This window comes from Talpa europaea, assembly GCF_964194135.1.
Source record: "Talpa europaea genome assembly, chromosome: 7".
Classification (NCBI taxonomy): Eukaryota; Metazoa; Chordata; class Mammalia; order Eulipotyphla; family Talpidae; genus Talpa; species Talpa europaea.
This window is the reverse complement of record NC_140074.1, coordinates 98,102,611-98,122,611: the sequence shown is the minus strand read 5'-3', so window position 1 is coordinate 98,122,611 and position 20,001 is coordinate 98,102,611. Positions and strand designations below refer to the sequence as shown.

At 40.1% G+C, this 20,001-nt stretch overlaps 2 protein-coding genes across 2 annotated transcripts in view; both read left to right on the top strand.

The window, feature by feature from the left end:
- The window catches only part of FBXW10B (F-box and WD repeat domain containing 10B), a gene marked incomplete at both ends in the record, with an annotated part of 35,066 nt that extends 32,181 nt beyond the window's left edge, over positions 1–2,885 (top strand). Inside the window, one exon of the mRNA XM_084237923.1 lies at positions 2,074–2,885. Within this exon, the coding sequence (XP_084094049.1) occupies positions 2,074–2,885 (812 nt within the window). The remainder of the gene's footprint in view (positions 1–2,073) is intronic.
- Positions 2,886–6,574: 3,689 nt separating this feature from the next.
- LOC311173458 (Golgi apparatus membrane protein TVP23 homolog B) lies at positions 6,575–19,571 on the top strand (the record flags this gene model as incomplete). The annotated part of the gene is made up of 7 exons (XM_084237442.1): positions 6,575–6,586; positions 10,831–10,913; positions 12,078–12,222; positions 14,895–14,984; positions 16,198–16,329; positions 17,812–17,940; positions 19,545–19,571. 7 exons carry the CDS (start codon positions 6,575–6,577, stop codon positions 19,569–19,571), a joined length of 618 nt encoding a protein of 205 aa, XP_084093568.1.
- Between the last annotated feature and the right edge of the window lie 430 nt (positions 19,572–20,001).

Sequence of the window (20,001 nt, the reverse complement as noted above, 5' to 3'; positions counted from 1 at the left end):
CTTAATGAATTAAGTTTTAGGAGGGGTATACTAATAATGACATCCTTGTGTATACCTATTGTCTGTGTACCTGAATAGGTAGATATACCCGTAGGGTAAAGTTCTAGGAGAGACACTGCTGCACCAAAGGATAATTACACTAAAAACTAGACCGTTATTGCCAGAAGTGTCCTTAAAATATACTGTATAATTTTACATTTCCCTCAACAATGAGTGAGAGTTCCCACTGCAGCTAGGCCAACATTGGGTGTCAGCCATCATTTTGTGCTTGCTTGTATGGTAAGTAAAAATGCATTTCTTTTAAAGTTGATTATCAATAAATGTCTGTCACTGGACAATGACTAAGGAGAAGAAAACTCCATACTATGAAATATAATGACTTGGGAAGAGATTCACAATATATGATTATATGAAAAAGACAAGTTAATGAATTATGAATTCATCACAATTCCATATTAAAAAAGGAGAAAAACTGTGTGGTTTGTCACACACACACATACATGCACACACACATATAGGCAGAACAGTTTATTCTGGGAGTGGAAGGAGAGTGGGGAAAATTTTGACATCTTAATTTCATTTAGTTTTAGCAAAGTATTGTATAATTAATAAAGATCAGGCAGAAATTTTCACTTCTTATTGAGGTAGAGTTGGTTCACATTATTATATTTGTTTTAGGGGTTATAGGTTCAAACCTCTACAAATGTTGGGCCTTCTTTCATCCACACTCCTACCCTTCCAACCTCCCCTCCTGGTTGCCTCAGTTTTTCAGTCAGATGTCAAGGGTTTGTTATTAGGTTTTGTCTGACACTTTGCTTTGTTTTTCTATATTCTAGATATGAGTGAAATCATCTTTCTCCTTTTGACTTATTTTGCTTAGCATTATCCCCTCCAGCTCCATCCATGTAGTTGCAACTGGCAATAGTTCATCATTTTTTTTATAGCAGAGTAGTATTCCATTGCATATATATATATATATATATATATGTACATATATGTGTGTGTGTACTGTATTTCCCTGATCCACTCTTCTGTCTTTGGATTTTTAGGTTTCATAACTTGGTCATTGTAAATAGGCTGCAAAGAACCTATGAGTACCTATATCTCAGGGGAAAATCTGAAGTTTCAGTCCATCCTACAGTGTCTATATACAGATATCTTGGGATAACACATATTTGGGCAAGCATATTAATATATAAGCATATATATTGTATTGTCATTGCTGGTTTTCTTCTCCAAGTGTTTGGGTACAGACTTTTACTTGTTAGGTCACACTGGATAAATCATTTCTACTTTTCATGACTCATTTTTTCCTTTATAAAATGGATATCGTGCTTTCTCTGTATTTATGAGGCATTATAGGGATTGAAAAAACCAAATGAGAGACTTATTCAATATATAGATTTTTCTCACCTCTGAAGACATCCTTGTTACCTTAAGGGTCTTAAGTATGTTGGAGTGTGATCCCTTCAGTTATAGTTCACCACAATGCAGTGTAATATAATGAAGCTCTTGTTCTTGTCTGCTGCTATTTATTGCTCAAAATATTTTGGGGAGCCCCTGTTCAGGAATTGCCTTTTGGTCATGTGCTATTTTGCATTTTTCAAGTGTGACATTTTTTGAAGGTAGGTTTGATATTGAGAAACATCCAAAGATCATTTGAAGTCAAATTTGATGAATAAAGTTGAGATCAAACTTTGTGATACAATTTTTGTTGAAAATATAGATGTCAGTATAGATTTTATAAGGCTTATTTTATTTACAAATGAGGTGTGAAGACCTTCCCCACAGGGAAGTCTCAAAAGTACTAGAGCATTGCAATTACATACATTCCCTCCAAAATATGCTTATCTAACAGTTAATATACATTTGCACTTAAGTACTAGCCTACTTGTTAAAAACATGTGTTGATTATGCCATAATTTTTGATATCAGAAAGGACTTTTGCCCACGATGGTGGCATGCCTCAATTTGCAAGCAGTTAGGATGGACTTAACTTTCTTGCATAAGTACTTAACATTTTTCAGGAGCATTGATTTGTTTTTTTTTTTTTTTTTTTTTTTTTTTAACCAGCTGATACAGAGAAACAAAGACAACTGAACATTCCTGTAGACTTGGTCAATTACTCAAAGAAAAGGTCCTGGCAAGTCCCTATGTCTCCTGATCGGTTCCTCCTGACTGTCAATGCCTTGCAGCAAGCCCATAGTTCAGGGAAGTTTGCCTATCCCGGTAGGCCCCAAACCCAAGTCATTGATGCCTGGGGGCCTTCAATTCCATACCCAAGGAAGGTACTGAGTTTGAAGGGAAAATCAGTCCAACATGAAGTTGATAGGTTAAGAATCAGCAACCCTCCCATAGATGTGAAACAAACCAATACACCCCTGGAAATCCAGAAACTGCAACCCAACTTGAAGAACTCTTTGCAAAGTCCCCAAGTCCAGTCCACCATACCCCAGCCAGCGATTATCCGTTCCAGGTTCTCTGGTAATTTAAAGGGTGAAGACGGGGCAACCAGTTCAGTTGATGGGACAGTGCGCAGCTTCAACCCCTTAACCAGTATGCAGGTCATTAAAACAAACCGCATGCTGGCTCCACCGGTGGGCACGACAGTCCAGCCTGTCAAGAAAGAATGGCCTCGCAACTGTATGGCCCTTAACCCCTTCCGAATGAACACCGAGTTCCTATTGTTGACTGTGAAGGAAGAGAGTGAGTATAGGGAAGCCAAGATGAAGGAATATCAGGCTGCAAAGCCCACTGAAGTGATCAGTCCAGAAAAAGCCAGCAGAGCTGCATGGATCAGGAAAATCAAAGGCCTGTCTATAGATAATTTCATGAAGCAAGGAAAAATCGCAGCTCCTGAACTTGGACAAAACATATTTATCTGAACCATCCTTGGGAAATCATAACGTCTTACAATAAACAGAATACCAAGTGGATGTTGGTGTTTGGCTTCTGTTTTGGTTTGATATTTTGATTGTTTCCTGATAATTAATATGGAACCTCCTAATTAAATTCCTATCAAAGAAAACAGGGAAGCTGGCAGAAGTTGGCATCTGTATTCCCTCTGAAAACCATTCAATAAGACTTATGGAAGCCCAATTTCATTGATGGGTGATGGGAGCTGATCACTGGGAATATCACTCATCCCTTCCAAACTAATGCTGTCATTCTTCTAGTAAACGAACTGATGGGATTATATCACAATAATGCATTGGTGTTCCCTGCCATTTTTGCAAGGAAGTCTAATGAAACCAGGCAATTTCAGTTAAGAATCTAGAAGAAGCCCTCAATGGGGTTGGCTGTTGCCTTTGAGAAAGTTGTGTGTTGTTTTCCTTTTTAGGGATAACTGCCGCAGAAGAACATTAAGCGCATTATCCTTTCTACAAAAAGAGGGGCACTAATATCAAGTGTGTGAGGTCTCTAATTAAATCTTATGAGGATAAATGTCAGGAACCAGGGCAGGTTATTTAGAAGAGTGTCCTCACCATGAGAGGTATGACCCACTGGAAAGTTCAGTTCCCATCCAAGAAGACAGCATGGCCATAGGATGGTGTGAGATAATAGAAAAAATATGTATCTCTGCATCCTGTTCCTGGCACACAGCTCCTGAAACCTTAGTCATTTCCTAAGAGAAAGGACAACTAGGAGTATTTCTTTTTCTATCGTTGAAAAATATATATTATTTATTTATTTACTTATTTTTAACTGAGGTAACATTGGGATAGCCCCATCAGGTTTTACCACATGGGGCATCCACCACCAATTTTACCATCATAGATCATTATGCCTCCCTCCCTCCCTGTTCTTGCCCCTCCCCCAACCCCTTCCACCTTGGTGTCTCAGTTCTGTAGTCACCTATCAAGAGTTATTTTTTCAGCATGTGTTTATCTGACTATTAATTTAGTTACTTTATATTCCATATATTAGTGATACCATCTGGTACTTATCTCCTTCTGACTTACTTTGATTAGCATTATCCCTTCAAGCTCCATCAATGTTGCTGCAAATGGCATGAGTTTCTCTTTTCATTCGCTGGTATCTGTTGTTCCAATATATATATATATTTTAAAAAAAGATTTATTTATTTATACAAGCTCTGGGTACAGTCAGAAGCACGGGAGGGTGAGAGAATCCACCAGAGCCAGAGCGGGGAGCAGAGCAGGCAGAAGGATTGAAGTACACTGCTGAGGGGAGCAGCGGGCAGCAGGAGAGGTCTGCGTGCCATGTGGGACCCTCCTCCAGTGGCCAGGGAGCAGCCAGGGATCGAACCGGCGCCGCAGAGGCTGTGGGGAGCTTTGCAACCCAGCGCTCAACTGCTGTGCCACCGGGGAGGCCCCCAATATTTGTTTTTGATCCAGTTCCTAACTCTTGGTTCCCAAAATCCTTGTAAAATCCTGAGTGTTAAGAATTCTAGGAGCACCTTTTGTTCTAATGATGTGACTTTGAGTGGGCTTCCTGGGTGGGGTTGGTAATCAGAAAGACCAAATCATGATTAGAAGGTTGGAATTTTCAGAGCCCTCTTCCTTCCATTCTCTGGAGACATAGGGGAGGGGACAGAAATAGAATTAATAATTGATTGTGCCTAAATGAGGAAGTCTCCATAAAATCCCAAGAGTATGGGGTTTGGAGAGCTTTCAGGATGGTGAACACCTCCACTCTAAGAGGGTAATGTACCCAACTCCATGGGACAGAAGGTCCTGTGCTTGGGACCCTGCCAGATCTTATGTTCTTCTTCATCTAGCTGTTCATCTGGATCCTTATTATGGCCTTAAGAAACTGGTAAACATAATAATTTCTCTGGATTTTGTGAGCTGTTATAGAAAATAAACTGTACTCAAGACAGGGTTGTTGGAAACCTGTATAGCAGTTGGTTTCTGAGCTACAGCAGTTGGTCTGAAGGACTGGTGATAACCTGGTCTTGCAATTGGCACCTGGAGAAAAGGAAGACAACTAGTGAGAGGTTCCTAACCTGTAGCACCTGAAAACTATCTCTGGGTAGATAGTGTGAGAAGTAGATTAAATTGTAAGACACCTGGCTGGTGTTGCAGACTTGCTTGATGTGGGGAAAAAACTCCCACCTGTTTGGTGACTAGACGTGCTTTGTGTACTAAAGGAGAAACACGGCAGAGAGACACAATAGGTAAGAACTATATTTTTCACTACACAGGAGATAAACTGAACTGAGATTTTCTTAAATGATGGTAATAAATTCAAATAGAATGCAAAACATAAAAAAAAAATTCCAAACTTACAAAACCTGCAATCCACACTGACCCCCTCAAGAAAAAGCCCCCCCCAAACATGACATAGGCAGGTCTTCTGTACAGGCTACCTGCTCAAAGCCTCCACTTTTCACTTCAAGTACAGGAATGCAAGTGTTTGCCAACCTTTACCTCCATTGATAATTTTCGAAATTAGGATATTAGGTTTGAAGAAACACTGGCAAATAGTCATGTAAAAATACATGCTGACATGACTCCTGGAAGTGGGGCTGGTGCTGGGACGTCATGTTGCATGTAATTTTAATGGAAAGAATCTTCTCAATTAGAGAAACATGCTAATACCTGTTATTCCAGGAGCTTTCCCACAGCAGTTTGACATGGTTTCAAATATGACTTAAAGTCTTTGAGTTTCACATTCTTCATCCAACAATATCTCACTATTAGCCGCTAATCTTAAAACAATAGCCCACCTGTTTACCAGGTACCCTGTAGGATAGCATTTTCCCCATTTTATGCTTGCTTGAGAAAAGAACTATATAGAGGTAAGAAAGTAACCTCTATATAGGTTTGATTGGTAAGTGATTGGTAAATGAAGGAACCTAGACTCAAATCCAGGTGCTCAAATTCCAGTACCCACGTTTTCAACTTGTCTATCCCTGTTTTGTGGTTTTTTCTTTTTTTAAAATACATTTTAAAATGTCAGGCTTATTAGAAAAGGAGAAAGGAAGAGAAGCCCTTGCATAGTCACAGGTGAGCAGAGAGCTGCTCCTGGTGTTTTTCACCTATAATATTATTTTCCAATGTTACTCTAGACTCTTTCTGCCGTGTTCTTACAACTTTTTATCTCTTTGCAGGAAAACATTTATTTTCCACCTGTTTCTAAAATTTAAAGTACAACAGTCATACTGTTTAGAAATATACGTAAAACTCAGACAAAATGAAACCATGGAATGATAAAGCCTCTTCCCCAGCCCCTCACCTTTAGGGCTGGCCGAAATGATCCCTCAGGTAGCAACAACATCTCCACCCGATGAGCCACCGAGTGCTGGCCCAGAAGCCCACTGGGCTCCTTGCCAGCTGGTTTTGGCTCCAGCTAGGACCAGGCCCCGCCCCGCGGCTCACCCCGCCCACAATCTCGCTCCGCCTTCTTCCGGTGTGCGGCTCTAGCCCCGCCCACAGACCAGCCCCCACAATAGCTCCTCCCCCAAGTCACGTAAGCGGAAGTGGGGACTGGCTCGGGCTGGTACCTTGATTCCTCTTTGGCGGGTGGTGATCTGGCTGTCTCAGTTCTAGTGCCCGCCCGGCTGCCCAGCTGACGTGGCTCCCGGAAGTGGGACTGGCGCCGCGACGCCATGTTGCAGCAGGTGAGGGGCTATGGCTGCGGGAAGCGGGTGGTGGTGGCTGGGGGTCTGGCCTACCGGGTCCGAGGGGCGCGAGTGGATCTTCCCCGGCGCGTTGTGTCGGTGTGCCCGCCTGCTGCCTAAGCCCGGGCGGCCGGAGGACCAGCGATCACTGCTGGGGGGACCCCGAGGCCTCTGGCGGCGGGTCACCCAGGCGGCGCTGAGGAGGGGCAGCTTGCTTGGGGGTGTGCAGAAGCGCATTTTTGATAAATGCCGCGCGCATTTATGGCTCGTCCCCCTAACAGGCTGCAGAAACCCTCTCACTTGTGACGTTGGGGTGGTCTCGAGTTTTAAGACTCAACTATTCTTGGACAGCGACGGGGAGGAGCAGCAGCCTGACTCTCAGGGGTGCAGTGCAATCCTATAGTGAGACACCGCCAGGACCTTCCTTCACGATTTCCTTGCCAAATAAACATGGGTGATGGTTCGTCCACTTAGATGAATCATGTCAGTACCCTTAGAGTTTCAGATTAATTTACTGTCCACAGGTTTAAGATCAGTAAAGATTATTTAATCTCTTCCTATTTAAGTTTTTAAATTGAAAAGTAGTGTTTATAGTGCTTTTTCACATAGATTATCATAGATATTTTTTTTTTTTTACTGAGGAATTACTCTGACTCAGGCAGTGATCTGGGCCCTGGAACAGGGCTGCGGACCCCACAGATAAGGTTCTTGCCTTGAATTGCTGGGTGAGTTGGAGGGCACTGGGGGATGGGAGCTTGTCAAGGGTTTGGGTGTGGAGGCATGTTACATGGCTAAAGATATTTTCATATAATAGCAAAGACAAGGTGATGCAATAGCAAGTGCTGAGAATATGACAACTGTAGCATTTATGATCACAAAGATCACTTTGAGGAGGTGACTTGTTGGAGAAAATCCAATGATGGTTAAATTTGGCTTCAGAAGCTGCAACGAGGCTGAAGGATGCCGAAGAAAAGCAGCCCTGTTGATTATACACACTGTGGATTTGTGATCATGAACTTGAAGCGGCCCTTAATGCTATCGGACAATCATCACTGTATTTCCAGGGTCCCTTTATTTTCCCATCATCTTAGACCACTACTAAAATTTTCTCAGTTTTCAAAAAAACCTTCAACATTTCTTCCTTATTCTTTTAACTGACAAATAGCCTTGCTTCTTGTTTCACTGGAAAGTGGGAAACCTCAGAATTTTCACACCACATGCTTTCTGCATCTTTGCCCATAAGATCCCATATAGTCTGCTTTCCTCTCAGCTGAACTGTCTGGGCTCTATTCTTATACAAGTGCCCTCTACTTGTTCATCCCTTCTTTCCTTACTAGAAGGTTTTGGTTAGCAATTCTCACTTCTTTTGCACTGTCAATTTTTTTTTCCTTTCAAAAGCTGTTCACAGCAGCATGTAAGCATGCTTTAATTTCTCCCATCTTAATAAAAACACTTCACCTGCCCTTTTAGTTATCACTGCATTCTTTGCTCCTTAAAACATATGTCTATACTTAACCTTTTAATTTTTCTATTCATTCTAGCCAGATTTTCTCCCTCTTCCCACTACCATGCTGAAGCTGCTATTTTTGATGTTGCTAATCATCTATTAGAAATAATGGTCCTTTTTCAGTGATCAGCATTTGGCACAGTTGATCAGATCCTCTTCCTGCAAACTCTTTCCTTGATTCTCTGGACACTACCCTCACCTGGTTCAGCATTTTTTTTTTTTTTTTTTTTTAATCTGCCATGGCTCATTCCTTCTTATCTTTCTGCTCTCTAAATATTGGAGAGCCCAGGGTCTGCCTTTGGCTTCTTCATCTTTTAGCTGCTCAATACAAAAACTTTGGAATCTTCCTCCTTTTCTTTTACCTTTACTTAGAACCAATCCTTTCAGTTCCGCATTGAAATGTATTTGTAATCTGACTACTTTTCGCCGCCTCCACTGCATCTATCCTTGAGCAAACCATTACTTCTTGGTTCCACTATTGGGTTAGCCTCAAAACCGGTCTCCCAGCTATGTGTCTTTTTGCTTCCTTCTCTCTTCCCTCCGGATTCTTAATATAGAAGCCAGACTTTTTCATTCAACACATGAATCAGAACATGCCAATTCTATGTGTAGGGCTCTAGTAGTTCACCCCTCATTTAATTTTTTTTTTAAAGTTCTTAATACTAGCATCTTGAACTTACATATCCGAAACCAAACTTCTAATTTCACCCTGAAATATGTTACACCCACATCCTTCTTTATCTTAGTAATGCAACTCCCAGAGTGTAGAGCTATTTGTCTTTTTTCTGTACCACTTAAACAATGCCTGCCATGTAGTTGGTAATCCATATTGACTAAATAAGTGAGAATAAGCCAGTCTTTCAAAGAACAGATTAAGAGAAAAGAGTGTTCTAGGTAGAATGAATGAACCACAGTGTAAATGGATGCAGTGGGGCACGAATTGACCTGTTTAAGGAATTAAAAACTTCAGTCTCGCTGGACTTTGTTAATGTATAGTTTTCCTATTGCTGCTGTATAAATTATCATATACTTAGTGGCTTAACACAGATTTATCTTAAAGTTCTGGTGATTAGAAATCCAAGGGGCTAGGGCCTCCCTGGTGGCGCAGCGGTTGAGCGCTGGGTTGCGAAGCTGCCCGCAGCCTCTTCAGCGCCGGTTGGATCCCCGGCTGCTCCCCGGCTGCTCCCCGGCTGCTCCCTGACTGCTCCCCGGCCACCGGAGGAGGGTCCCACATGGTGCGCAAACCTCTCCTGCCGCCCGCTGCTCCCCTCAGCAGTGTACTTCGGTCCTTCTGCCTGCTCTGCTCCCCACTCTGGCTCTGGTGAATTCTTTCACCCTCCCGTGCTTCTGACTGTACCCAGTGCTTGTATAAATAAATAAATAAATAAATAAATCTTTAAAAAGAAAAAGAAAACTGTTTAAAAAAAAAAAAAAGAAATCCAAGGGGCTAAAATCAAGGTCTTAGCTGTGCTCTGTTCTTCCTAGGGGAGAAATAAGATTTATCCTTGCTTTTCCATTATCTAGAGGCCAGGTGCTCCTTAAAGGTTTGTCTGTGAGCATCTCTTAACTCTTCAAACCTCTATGAAATTCACCGCAGTCAAATTCGGCTTGTGCTTCCTTCCTCCATCTTCAGTGTCAGGATCACAGCATCTTCAACTCTACCTCTCTTTCTGTCTCATAACTTTTATTGTCTCATACCTTCTCTGACCTGCTTTTGTACCTCTTTTTTTAAAATTTTTTAAAAATTAATTTTTTTATTTATACAAGAACCGGGGTACAGGCCAGATGCGCGGGAGGGGAACAGAGCAGGCAGAATGATGAAATACACTGCTGAGGGGAGCAGCGGGCGAGACAGGAGAGGTCTGCTGCGCCGTGTGAGACCCTCACTGGCCGTCTGGGATGGAACCGGCCTTGCAGGGGCTGTGGATAGCTTCACAGCGCTGCGCTCAAGCGACTGCGCCACCAAGCGAGGCCCTGCCTTTGTACCGCTTACAAGTACCATTCATGGTGGTTGATGTGATGGTGAATTGCAGTGTGTTGAGGTGTGAGCCACTCTTAGGAGCCTAAGGTTGTGAAAGGAAGGAATGCTCTCAGAAGGAAAGTAGATTAAAGAGAAGATTTAGGATCATGGTTTTCAAAATACCATTTTTGAGCAATAAATGATACCTGAGGAGCTTTACATGCTGATTAGAAAGCTGATAAAAAGATGTGAAGACAGAAGAAAATGTAAATAAAGGGAAAATCAACAGAACAAGCCCCCGAGGAAGAGGGAGAAAAAGGTTTTCCAAACACACACAGTTGTTTTAACCTTGGATAAGGGGAGAAAGAATTGTGAGAAAGGGTCAGGGAAACAAGGATGCGGTCAAGTGATTTTTGTGAATCTGTTCTGATGGCCTTAGCCTTCTCTGTGACTTGTAAGAAGGCAGCTGGGAATGGAAGTCATAATTGTGGGACCATCATCACTGTAGTTATTTTCTCAACAGTGCTCAGAGGCTTGGGTGACAAGCACTTGGATTCCTATGAGGGGCTTTTGCCAGATGGGTGGGGGGGGGTGTGTATGTGTGTGTGTGTGTGTGAAGGAATTACACTTGGCTTTTCCCTGGGTTATAAATTCTACGTGACTGTGACCAGGTCTTCATTTTGTCTCCCATTTTTGACTAGCAAGCTGCCTTGCTCGAGGTGGGCATACAAATACTGAATTTTATTTTGCTTCATGGATATTTAATTTTCCCATTAGGACAGTAATGATGACACTGAAGATGTTTCGCTCTTTGATGCGGAAGAGGAGACAACCACCAGACCAAAAAAGTCCAAAATCAGGTATGAGTATAAGTGCAATTCTCTCCATAGATGGTACCTGTTGATGCGATCTAACACAGTTCTTACAATATGCTTGTGATTAGTGTATATTGCTAGTGTATATTGATCTTTAGTCTGAGGCAAAAGTGACATTTCAGATTTTCTTTGGGAAGGACTAGCATATCGAATTTTACTTGATACTATTTGCAAATCTGCAAATTCAGTTATTTGGATGCTGGTGTTTTTTAATTCTAGCTGTTATTTATCAAGAATGCACCATTTTTTAGATATTCTGTAAATATTCTGAATATTCAGGATATGTAGAATATTCAAACTACTCTAAATAAATATTTTGCATTTTGTTTTATTGTGCGAATTTCAGAATTGCATTCTTTTTATAAACTAACATGAAAATACCAAACCAAACATATTTCTATTTTAAATTTAGTTCTCTTTGAAGAATTTCACTTAATGAAATAAAATTCTTCCTGAACTTTGAAAACATTATGCTAGGTGAGAGATGCCAGTCATATGACTTCACTGATATAAAATGTTCGGAATAGGCAAATGTATAGGACAAAAAGTACACTAGTGACTGCTTAAGGTTAGAGAGGGGTAAATGGGATTGACTGCCAAAGGGTACAGGGTTTCTTTTGGGGATATTAAAAAAGTTCTAAAATTGATTGTGGTAATGGTGGTGCACATTTTGTGTAAATAACAAAAACCACTGAATTAGATACTTTCAATTGGTGAATTGTACGGTATGTGGATTGTATCTCAGTTCTGATGGTGACTTAATCCCTGAAGCAATTGTGGAGGGAGGGCTTAGGAATTAACTTGATTTTTGGACATGTGAAAATAGGATTCAAATCCTGAGTATAGTTTCTTTATTTCTCCAAGCTTGCTAAAGTTTCTCATTATATGTTTAGTGAAAGTTCATATTCAGTGAGATGTTAAAGTCTCATTTTAACACACATTTATGTAGTGTGTTTTCTGTGACAACAGCGGGCCTCATCAAGTAGTGGGACTTAGGAAAAGAGAGGTAGGCGGCTTGCCTTTTATTTTCCAAGTCATTTATTTTGACAAAACTGCATGTTATGCTATGGCTGAAACATTTTTCATCTACATTTGCAGGACCTGTAGTAAAATGTAATCACTTTTCTTTTATTATGCTTTGGTTTTCAGACACCCAGTGGCATCATTTTTCCATTTATTCTTTCGCATCAGTGCAATTGTAGTCTATCTTCTCTGTGAATTGGTCAGCAGCAGCTTTATTGCCTGTATGGTGACAATTATCTTGTTGTTATCATGTGACTTTTGGGCAGTCAAGGTAGGTTTGATTGTTTTTATTTAAAAATTGTATTTAATATGATGAGGTTGAATAACATGTAAACAGTAAAATAATTTGACAGTAGAATTTTGGATTGATGTTAATTCATCGTATTGTCACTCTAGGCCTCATCTGTGTTCAAGTGCCATGCATATCAAATCACATATAGATTATTAAGTCATTGACTTGCCTTATTTCATTCACACCCTACATTTTGCTTCTAATCCATACCACTGGTTTTGCTTCAGGGTCACCTCCTGGTGTGCCATGTAGGATTTTTAGAGGACTGTGGTTTTGGGGTGGTAACATATCTGAAGTAATGTGAACTAGTACTTCTGAATCATATATTGTACTGTAAACCAATGTTAATCTCAATAAGAAATTACACACATACACACACACACAAAGAAGTAAAAGAAGACTCCAGAGCGTTTGTCCACCAATACGTAAGGAGTACCCACACATGGCAAAAGCGCCTTTGTGTGCTCTAGGTGATATTTTTCAACCAGGGTTGATTTTTGTCTCTTGGTACATTTGTCAATGTCTGAAAACATTTTTGGTTGTTACAACTGGTGGTGGGGAAGTGTGTGCTATTGGGCAGAGGCAGGGATGCCGCTAAACATTTTAAGATGCACAGGACAACTCCCAGCAATAAGAACTAGTTGGCCCAAAATGTCAATAGTGCCAAGGTTGAGAAACCCTATTGTTGGGGTGAGAAAGGGCATATTGGGTGGAGAGATGGATGCAGAGATCCATATTGGATGGAGAGATCTCTTTAAAGAAGAAATAATTATTTATACAAAAAAGTCATCTAAGCATATAGGTGATATTAATGAAGACCAAGCAGAGCTGGAGAAGGAAGGATAACTTAAAAAGTTCACTTCAGTGTTATAGCCTGTATACTAATCGAGTAAAAAAGTTAAATAATGGTTTTAAAACTTCAATGGTAACTATTTGTAAAATTTAAAACAAGTTGTATGTCATCCACAACTTTGGAGAAGACAGGAGCAACTAAAACAGTTCAGACAAGAAAAGGAAAAAATGCATGTGTCAAGGAAGCTTAAAGATCATGTACAAGGTATTGGAAGAAGTTGCAAATTAGATAGAATAGTTAGTCCAACCCAAAAGATCTAACTAAAATCTTCACGTTAGAAAAAAATAAAAGAAGGCAATGATAGCCTTAGACCAATTTAGACAAAAAGAAAACATGGCATAATATTATCAGACATAATAGAAATGAAAGCAAGCCAGCATTGAATGGAACAAAAAGGGTCATTTATGAATCACAGTGAGGATCCTTCACAGAATGACATTATATCAGACTATGTATAGTGAAAAACCATTGGAAACATTAGGTAAAGATGGAAGGAACGTGAATGTGGTAGGGATTTGATAGACTGCTGTGTTAACAGATCAAAGTAACAGATAAATAAGGTCTAAAAGATCTGATCAATTTTATAGCAGAATGATATTTGGAACTTTGTAGGTACAAGGATAAGACCTTTTTTTTAGTTCCCTTGTAACATTTACAAAACTTGATTAAATATAACTATGAAGGAAATCCAAAAATCGCCCACCCATGTTTTCTAGACTAATGCAACAAAACTAGAAATTAATTAAAATTGGTTGTCAGAGTTAGAATTTTTTTTTAAAAGCCAACCTGCTAAACTTCTTGACTTGAGAAAGAAACAAAAACTGTATAGATTATTTACTTCTTTTTTTAACTTGATTTATTTTATTTTATTTTTTAAATTTTTAAAAAATTTTTATATTCCCCATACAATTGCACCCCCCTTATTTTTTTTTTTTAAATTTTTTTATTTTTATTATTTTTTTTATAGAGGCATGTTTTTATTTATTTGTTTGTTTGTTTGTTTATACATGCACTGGGTACAGTCAGAAGCGTAGGAGGGTGAGAGAATTCACCAGAGCCAGAGCGGGGAGCAGAGCAGGCAGAAGGACCGAAGTTCACTGCTGAGGGGAGCAGCGGGCGGCAGGAGAGGTCTGCGCGCCATGTGGGACCCTCCTCTGGTGGCCGGGGAGCAGCCGGGGATCGAACCGGTGCCGCAGAGGCCGCGGGCAGCTTCGCAACCCAGCGCTCAACCGCTGCGCCACCGGGGAGGCCCTGCACCCCCCTTATTTTGACCCCAATCCCTCCTTTACTTCTTAATGACAGTGATCATTTACATTCCAACTTTTGGAGTGTGTCTAAAGCTAAATCTAGAGGAAAAACAAAGGCCCCACATAATACCATCACATAATTGAGGGGCAGAATTTTAACATGAATTTGGGGGGGGGGCACATTTAGTCCATAACAATCATTGTTGGAGACATGTAGTTATATATACAGCTATAACCAGAATGTATAGGAAAAAGTAGGTCCCAGTAACTAAAGAACAAAGGATTTAATGACCATGAGGGACTGGAATAAGGACAGGGATCCATGAGGGAAAGGGAAGAGCAGTGTTTTAGATGTGTTCACCTTCTCACTTCCACCCCTGCTAGTCCTACAATTGCCAATTAATCTTTTGTCCAGGCCTTGGGAAGAAATGATCTTTAACTGGATGTTATGGAGTAATGCTGAAGATTTTTTTGTTTGTGAAGTGTTACACTAAGATAGGATCGTTCAATCATGCCTTTAAAATATATGTATACATGTTAATCTTTACCAGAATGTCACAGGGAGACTAATGGTTGGCCTGCGTTGGTGGAATCATATTGATGAAGATGGAAAAAGCCATTGGGTGTTTGAATCCAGAAAGGTAAATGGATCCCCACCCTCTTTTTAGAGTTATTCAATAAATTATGTAGATTACATTTTAATATTTAAGGGGTGAATTACTTTAAGATTAAAGTACTCTCTTAGTGCATGTTTGCACTAAGCCAGATGGCCTTCTAAGACTTACTACATTTTCCTATCTAGTTCAGACTGGAAATAAAAGTATGCATAGTGAAGAAAGTCCTCTGAGAGGATTTGGGTTAGAGTTTATGCAGTTGCCAAGCTGCTGCCAAGCTACTGATAAAGGATTTCTTTCTGACTACCTTCCACTTCGTGTTTCCCAGTCTAGTGTCTCCAGTTTCTTCTCTGCCTAGCGTGTCTTTGCTCCGCTGGTCCTCTTCCATTTGTGGGCAGGAAAATGAGAAGTATTGCAACTGGGTAGAAAATCTGAATTGAGGCAAACTATTCTTTGAGCCTGTGTCTTCAGGAATCCTAAGGAGACCCTGATCTGTTGTGGGTTAGCTGTTTGTCTATAGTGAATATTCAATTTCCCTGTGAAAATTAGTTTGAGAGCAGAGGACAGAATTCTAGAGATTACCTTGACAAGTACTTCTCAGAAAGCAGCGCTGTGCTCAATGAGCCCATATTTATTTGTATTGTAAAATCTACCTTGGAAATGACCACCCTTTTAAGTTTCCAGGTGTCGTTAAGACACTGATTATACATCCAGAATCCTTTGATTCCATTTCTTTCTCTGGACCTTGATTTGTCCTTTTAGTGTCCAGGATAACCATAGCCTTGATTTCCTTGATCTTTACCTAATAAGGTATTATCATTCTTAATAAGGTGTTATCACAGCTAATATAACACCTTAAGGTATCATACCTTACTAGGTATGATTCAAAGCTTCGTTATTGATGCATAGTACAAGTGTAGTATGAATTGAAGCCAGAGTCTTTACTATCCTAGGTCATCCATTCTGCCTTGGAAATGCAAAAATTTTAAAACAAAGTATTAAAGTTAAACAAAAGTTTTAAAACAAAGTATTTAAAAACCAATTCCTAAAAATGTAAAGCCAGTTCCTGAAATTAACTGTAGTAGGTGTTAAACTTATTTGGGGAGTGATTCTAACTTAGGACTTGGGTTGTCTTTGATAATTTCTTTGAATTTGAAGGTAAGGTATTTTCATTTCTAATGTTAAACTTTTTACTGATAAATATGTCAATAGTGGTTATTAAATTCATGTTCTTTTGTAGGAATCCTCTCAACAGAATAAAACTGTTTCAGAGGCAGAGTCAAGAATCTTTTGGTTAGGACTTGTTGCCTGTCCAGTGCTGTGGGTGATATTTGCCTTTAGTGCTCTCTTCTCCTTCAGAGTGAAGTGGCTGGTGAGTATCAGTGTAGAACTATTGAATAATCCATCAAGATGTCTGTTGAATAATCATAAGAAACAATCTATGTTAACATTAGGGACTACCTTGAATAGGCAGCTTCATCATGTGTGTCCCTAGTTCTCTTTCCCAGCTCTGCTTTTCTCTAAGTATTGGAGAACAGAGTCCTGTTAAAGAACCCATTAAACTGGGCCTCCCCAGGTGGTGCAGCGGTTGAGCGCTGGGCTGTGAGGCTGCTCGCAGCTTCCGCAGTGCCAGTTCGATCCCCAGCCACCGGCGAGGGTCCCACAAAAAAAACCCCCAAAACCCATTACATTGATTATCCAAGTATATAGTAGAATTTTCGTGTAGCCTCTGTTATATAGAGGTTACCATATTTATCACATTATTATTTTGCTGGATGGGAATGTTCAGTAAATTCTAAACAAACATGTTTATTAGCTTAATTTGTAAGTAATAGAGTTGTCTTTTCTGAAAATATGAGTTGGTGACTTACTCTGGTTTTCTATTGCTTCTGTAGTAAATTTTCCCAAAACTTGGTGACCTAACAAGCATTTCATTATCTCATAGTTTCTGTGGTTCAGAAGCTTGGGAGGGATTTGTTCGGAAGGTTGTGACTTGATACATAATTGTAGTCAGACAGTTGCTGGAGTTTCTGGGGCCTGGAAGGCATCTTCATGAGGTTCCATGACTTAACTGCATGGTTTGTCCATGTGGCTAGTTTGGGCATTGTCACAGGGTGGCCATCTCATGCAATTAGATGACTTGCTTGGAGAGTCACAGCTCCAATTGGGAGCATTTCAGTTGGCAAGATGAACTAATTAGTTTGCTAGGGCTGCTCTTACAAAGTACCACAGTCTGGGTTACTTAAACAACAGGATTCTATTTTTCTACTATTCTGGAGCCTGAAAATCTCAGATAAAAGTGTCACCAGGGTTGGTTTCTTCTGAGGCCTCTTTCTTTGACTTGTTTTCTCTCTGTGTCCTCAGATCTTCTTGTGTGTGTGTCCTAATCTCTGATAAGGACACCATGTCATACTGGATTAGGGTCTACTCCAGAGACCTCATTTTACCTTAATTACCTCTTTAAAGGCCCTCTCTCCAAATATATTCACATTCTGAGATACTGCAGTTAGGACTTCTAGAATGAATTTGAGGGGGGCTGCTATTCAGCCCATAACAACAACCTGGGGGGCCCATGAAAAAATCACAGAAAAGACTCCCTGACTGCATGTCTGGGGAGCTGATGTGGTACCCAACATATAGCATATGCTTTCAGTAAATATGGTTGGTGGAAGAAACAGTGCGTTTGCACTGGAGAGGTCATTCTGACAAGTTAGGGAGTTTCATTGGCAAAACCCCTCTTTACAGAGCTTTTTTTCCCTTCTCTTTCCCATGACAGTTTGCCTTGTCTCATCTATGGCATAGAGAAAAGTCAATTTTTGAACAGTAAACTTTTGTTTATTTTTTCCTTTCCCAGGCAGTGGTTATCATGGGTGTGGTGCTACAAGGTGCCAACCTCTATGGCTACATCAGGTGCAAAGTGGGCAGCAGAAAGAATTTAACCAGCATGGCTACATCTTATCTTGGAAAGCAGTTTTTAAGACAAGTAAGTGTTTTCTGGATGGGAGGGTAATTTTGATGTGGTCAATGACTAATGGAATGATTTCTGACTCTTACAGTTTAATTTTTATGAAATTAAAATTAAAAATTGTGTTTCTTAAGTTACAGGTTTATTTAAATATGAGCTGATGATGATCAAGTTATTTTAATTCTTTTTTTTTTTTTTGAGAATTTAGGACTTTCTAGAAGTATATTGTCAGTGTCCTGAAATTATTTTAAAGCTAGAGGGGTATATCATTGATAAAAACTTACTTTTACAAAATCACCTTAAGTTCAGTTGCTTTCCATTAATTTATGGTGGCTTGAGATGAACAGTTTTGAAAAATGTATTAAATCCTGAATTTTTTTAAGAGAACATGCAGGTTTTACTGCAGTCCCACAGGAATTTAAGTCAGGGTTTTGATGGGATAAGAAGTATTTATAGGTAAATAGTAATTGTTTAAATTTCTTGGGAAAGTTGATGAAGTCTTTGTGTGTTGAATGCCTCATGTGTGTTTTCATGTAGTAGTTTGGGCAGGTAACGTGATATAGGGCAGTGGTTCTCAAACTTGAGCATGCATCAGAATCAGCCAGAGGACAAAAATGCAGACTGCTGGGACCTGTCCCTAAAGTTCCTAATTCACTTGATTTGGGTGGTGTCATCATTCACACGTCTAGTGAGTTCCCATGTGCTGATGCTGCCTCTGGTCCAAGGATCACAATTAGGTAACAAAAGTCCTGAAAGATTAAGTAATTTCTCAAGTATATAGTTAATAAGTAGTACAGAGCTGGCTTAACCCAACTTTCCACTCTTGCGATTCATTATTCTTTCCATTCTACTCTAGTTTCTTTTAAATAAAGACAAAGAGGTAGAGAAAATGACTATTCTTGTAGGGGGAACATGATTCTCCCCCTGAGAGATTTTTGCATAGTCCCAGTATATTTTTGCTGTGGTCCCCCTTATGGTAATTGTCATGTCTGTGCTTAATAGGTTTTTTCCTTATGATTTTTAGTGCTTCTGAAGCAGGGGAGGGAGATTGAATGCAGATGAAATTGGATCTTGAGCCTGACATAGCATGGATAGGGTTGGTAGACTTATATGGTACCTGGACATGCCCCACCAAAATGAGAGTGACTTGCTGGACATTTGGGTGGGCACATTAGTTTACTTCTCCAGCGGGTCACATAATTGGACTGTAGAATGTGAGGTTCTGCTTACAAATTTGGAGTGTTTTCCAGGCCCAGTGTTTTGAAGTTATATTAATTGAAATAACTTTTAATATATTTTTGAAAGAATACTTTTTTTTTTAAAAGATTTTATTTATTTGTGCAAGAATTGGGGTACAGGTCAGAGGTGCAGGAGGGTGAGAGAATTCACCAGAGACAGAGCTGGGAGCACAACAGGCAGATGGACAGAAGACACTGCTGAGTGGAGCAGTGGGTGAGGCAGGAGAGATCCACCACACCATGTGGGTTTTTCCCTGGCTGGCTGGAAATTAAACCTGCACTGCAGAGGCTGCGGGCAGGTTCACAGCACAGCATTCAACCCGCTGCACCACTGGGGAGGCCCGAAATAACTTTAAATATTAAGGAGTTCTTTCTCTTTTGCAGAACACTGGAGACAACCAGACTTCCTGAAGAGAGAGAAAGTTTGTATGTTCTATTTCATTGGGAAACAACTGAAGAAATATTGACTCTGAAATTTCTAGAGCTCAGTACATGTTGCAAAGAGGGGGTTCTTTTCCATTCGAAAGTTTACTTATAAAGGAAAAGTAGTTTTCATATTATGTTTTTATTTTCTTTCTAGCATTTGGGGCTCAAAAGCATGGTGTTGCTAGAAACATTGTCAAAATTTGGTTCATGGTGTTACATGTGTATGCATGTAGTCATGTAATCCATATGTCCCAAGTGAGTGAAAGGGCTGGCGTTCATGTACATATGTAATGGAGACATTTGCATTTTCACCCCTAGAATTTAGGAGGATGTTCCTAGTCTGTCTGTTTAGTATTCATGTAGATTATTTTCAGAAGCAGGTTTGGCTTCCATGATAAGAGTGAGCACTTTGACT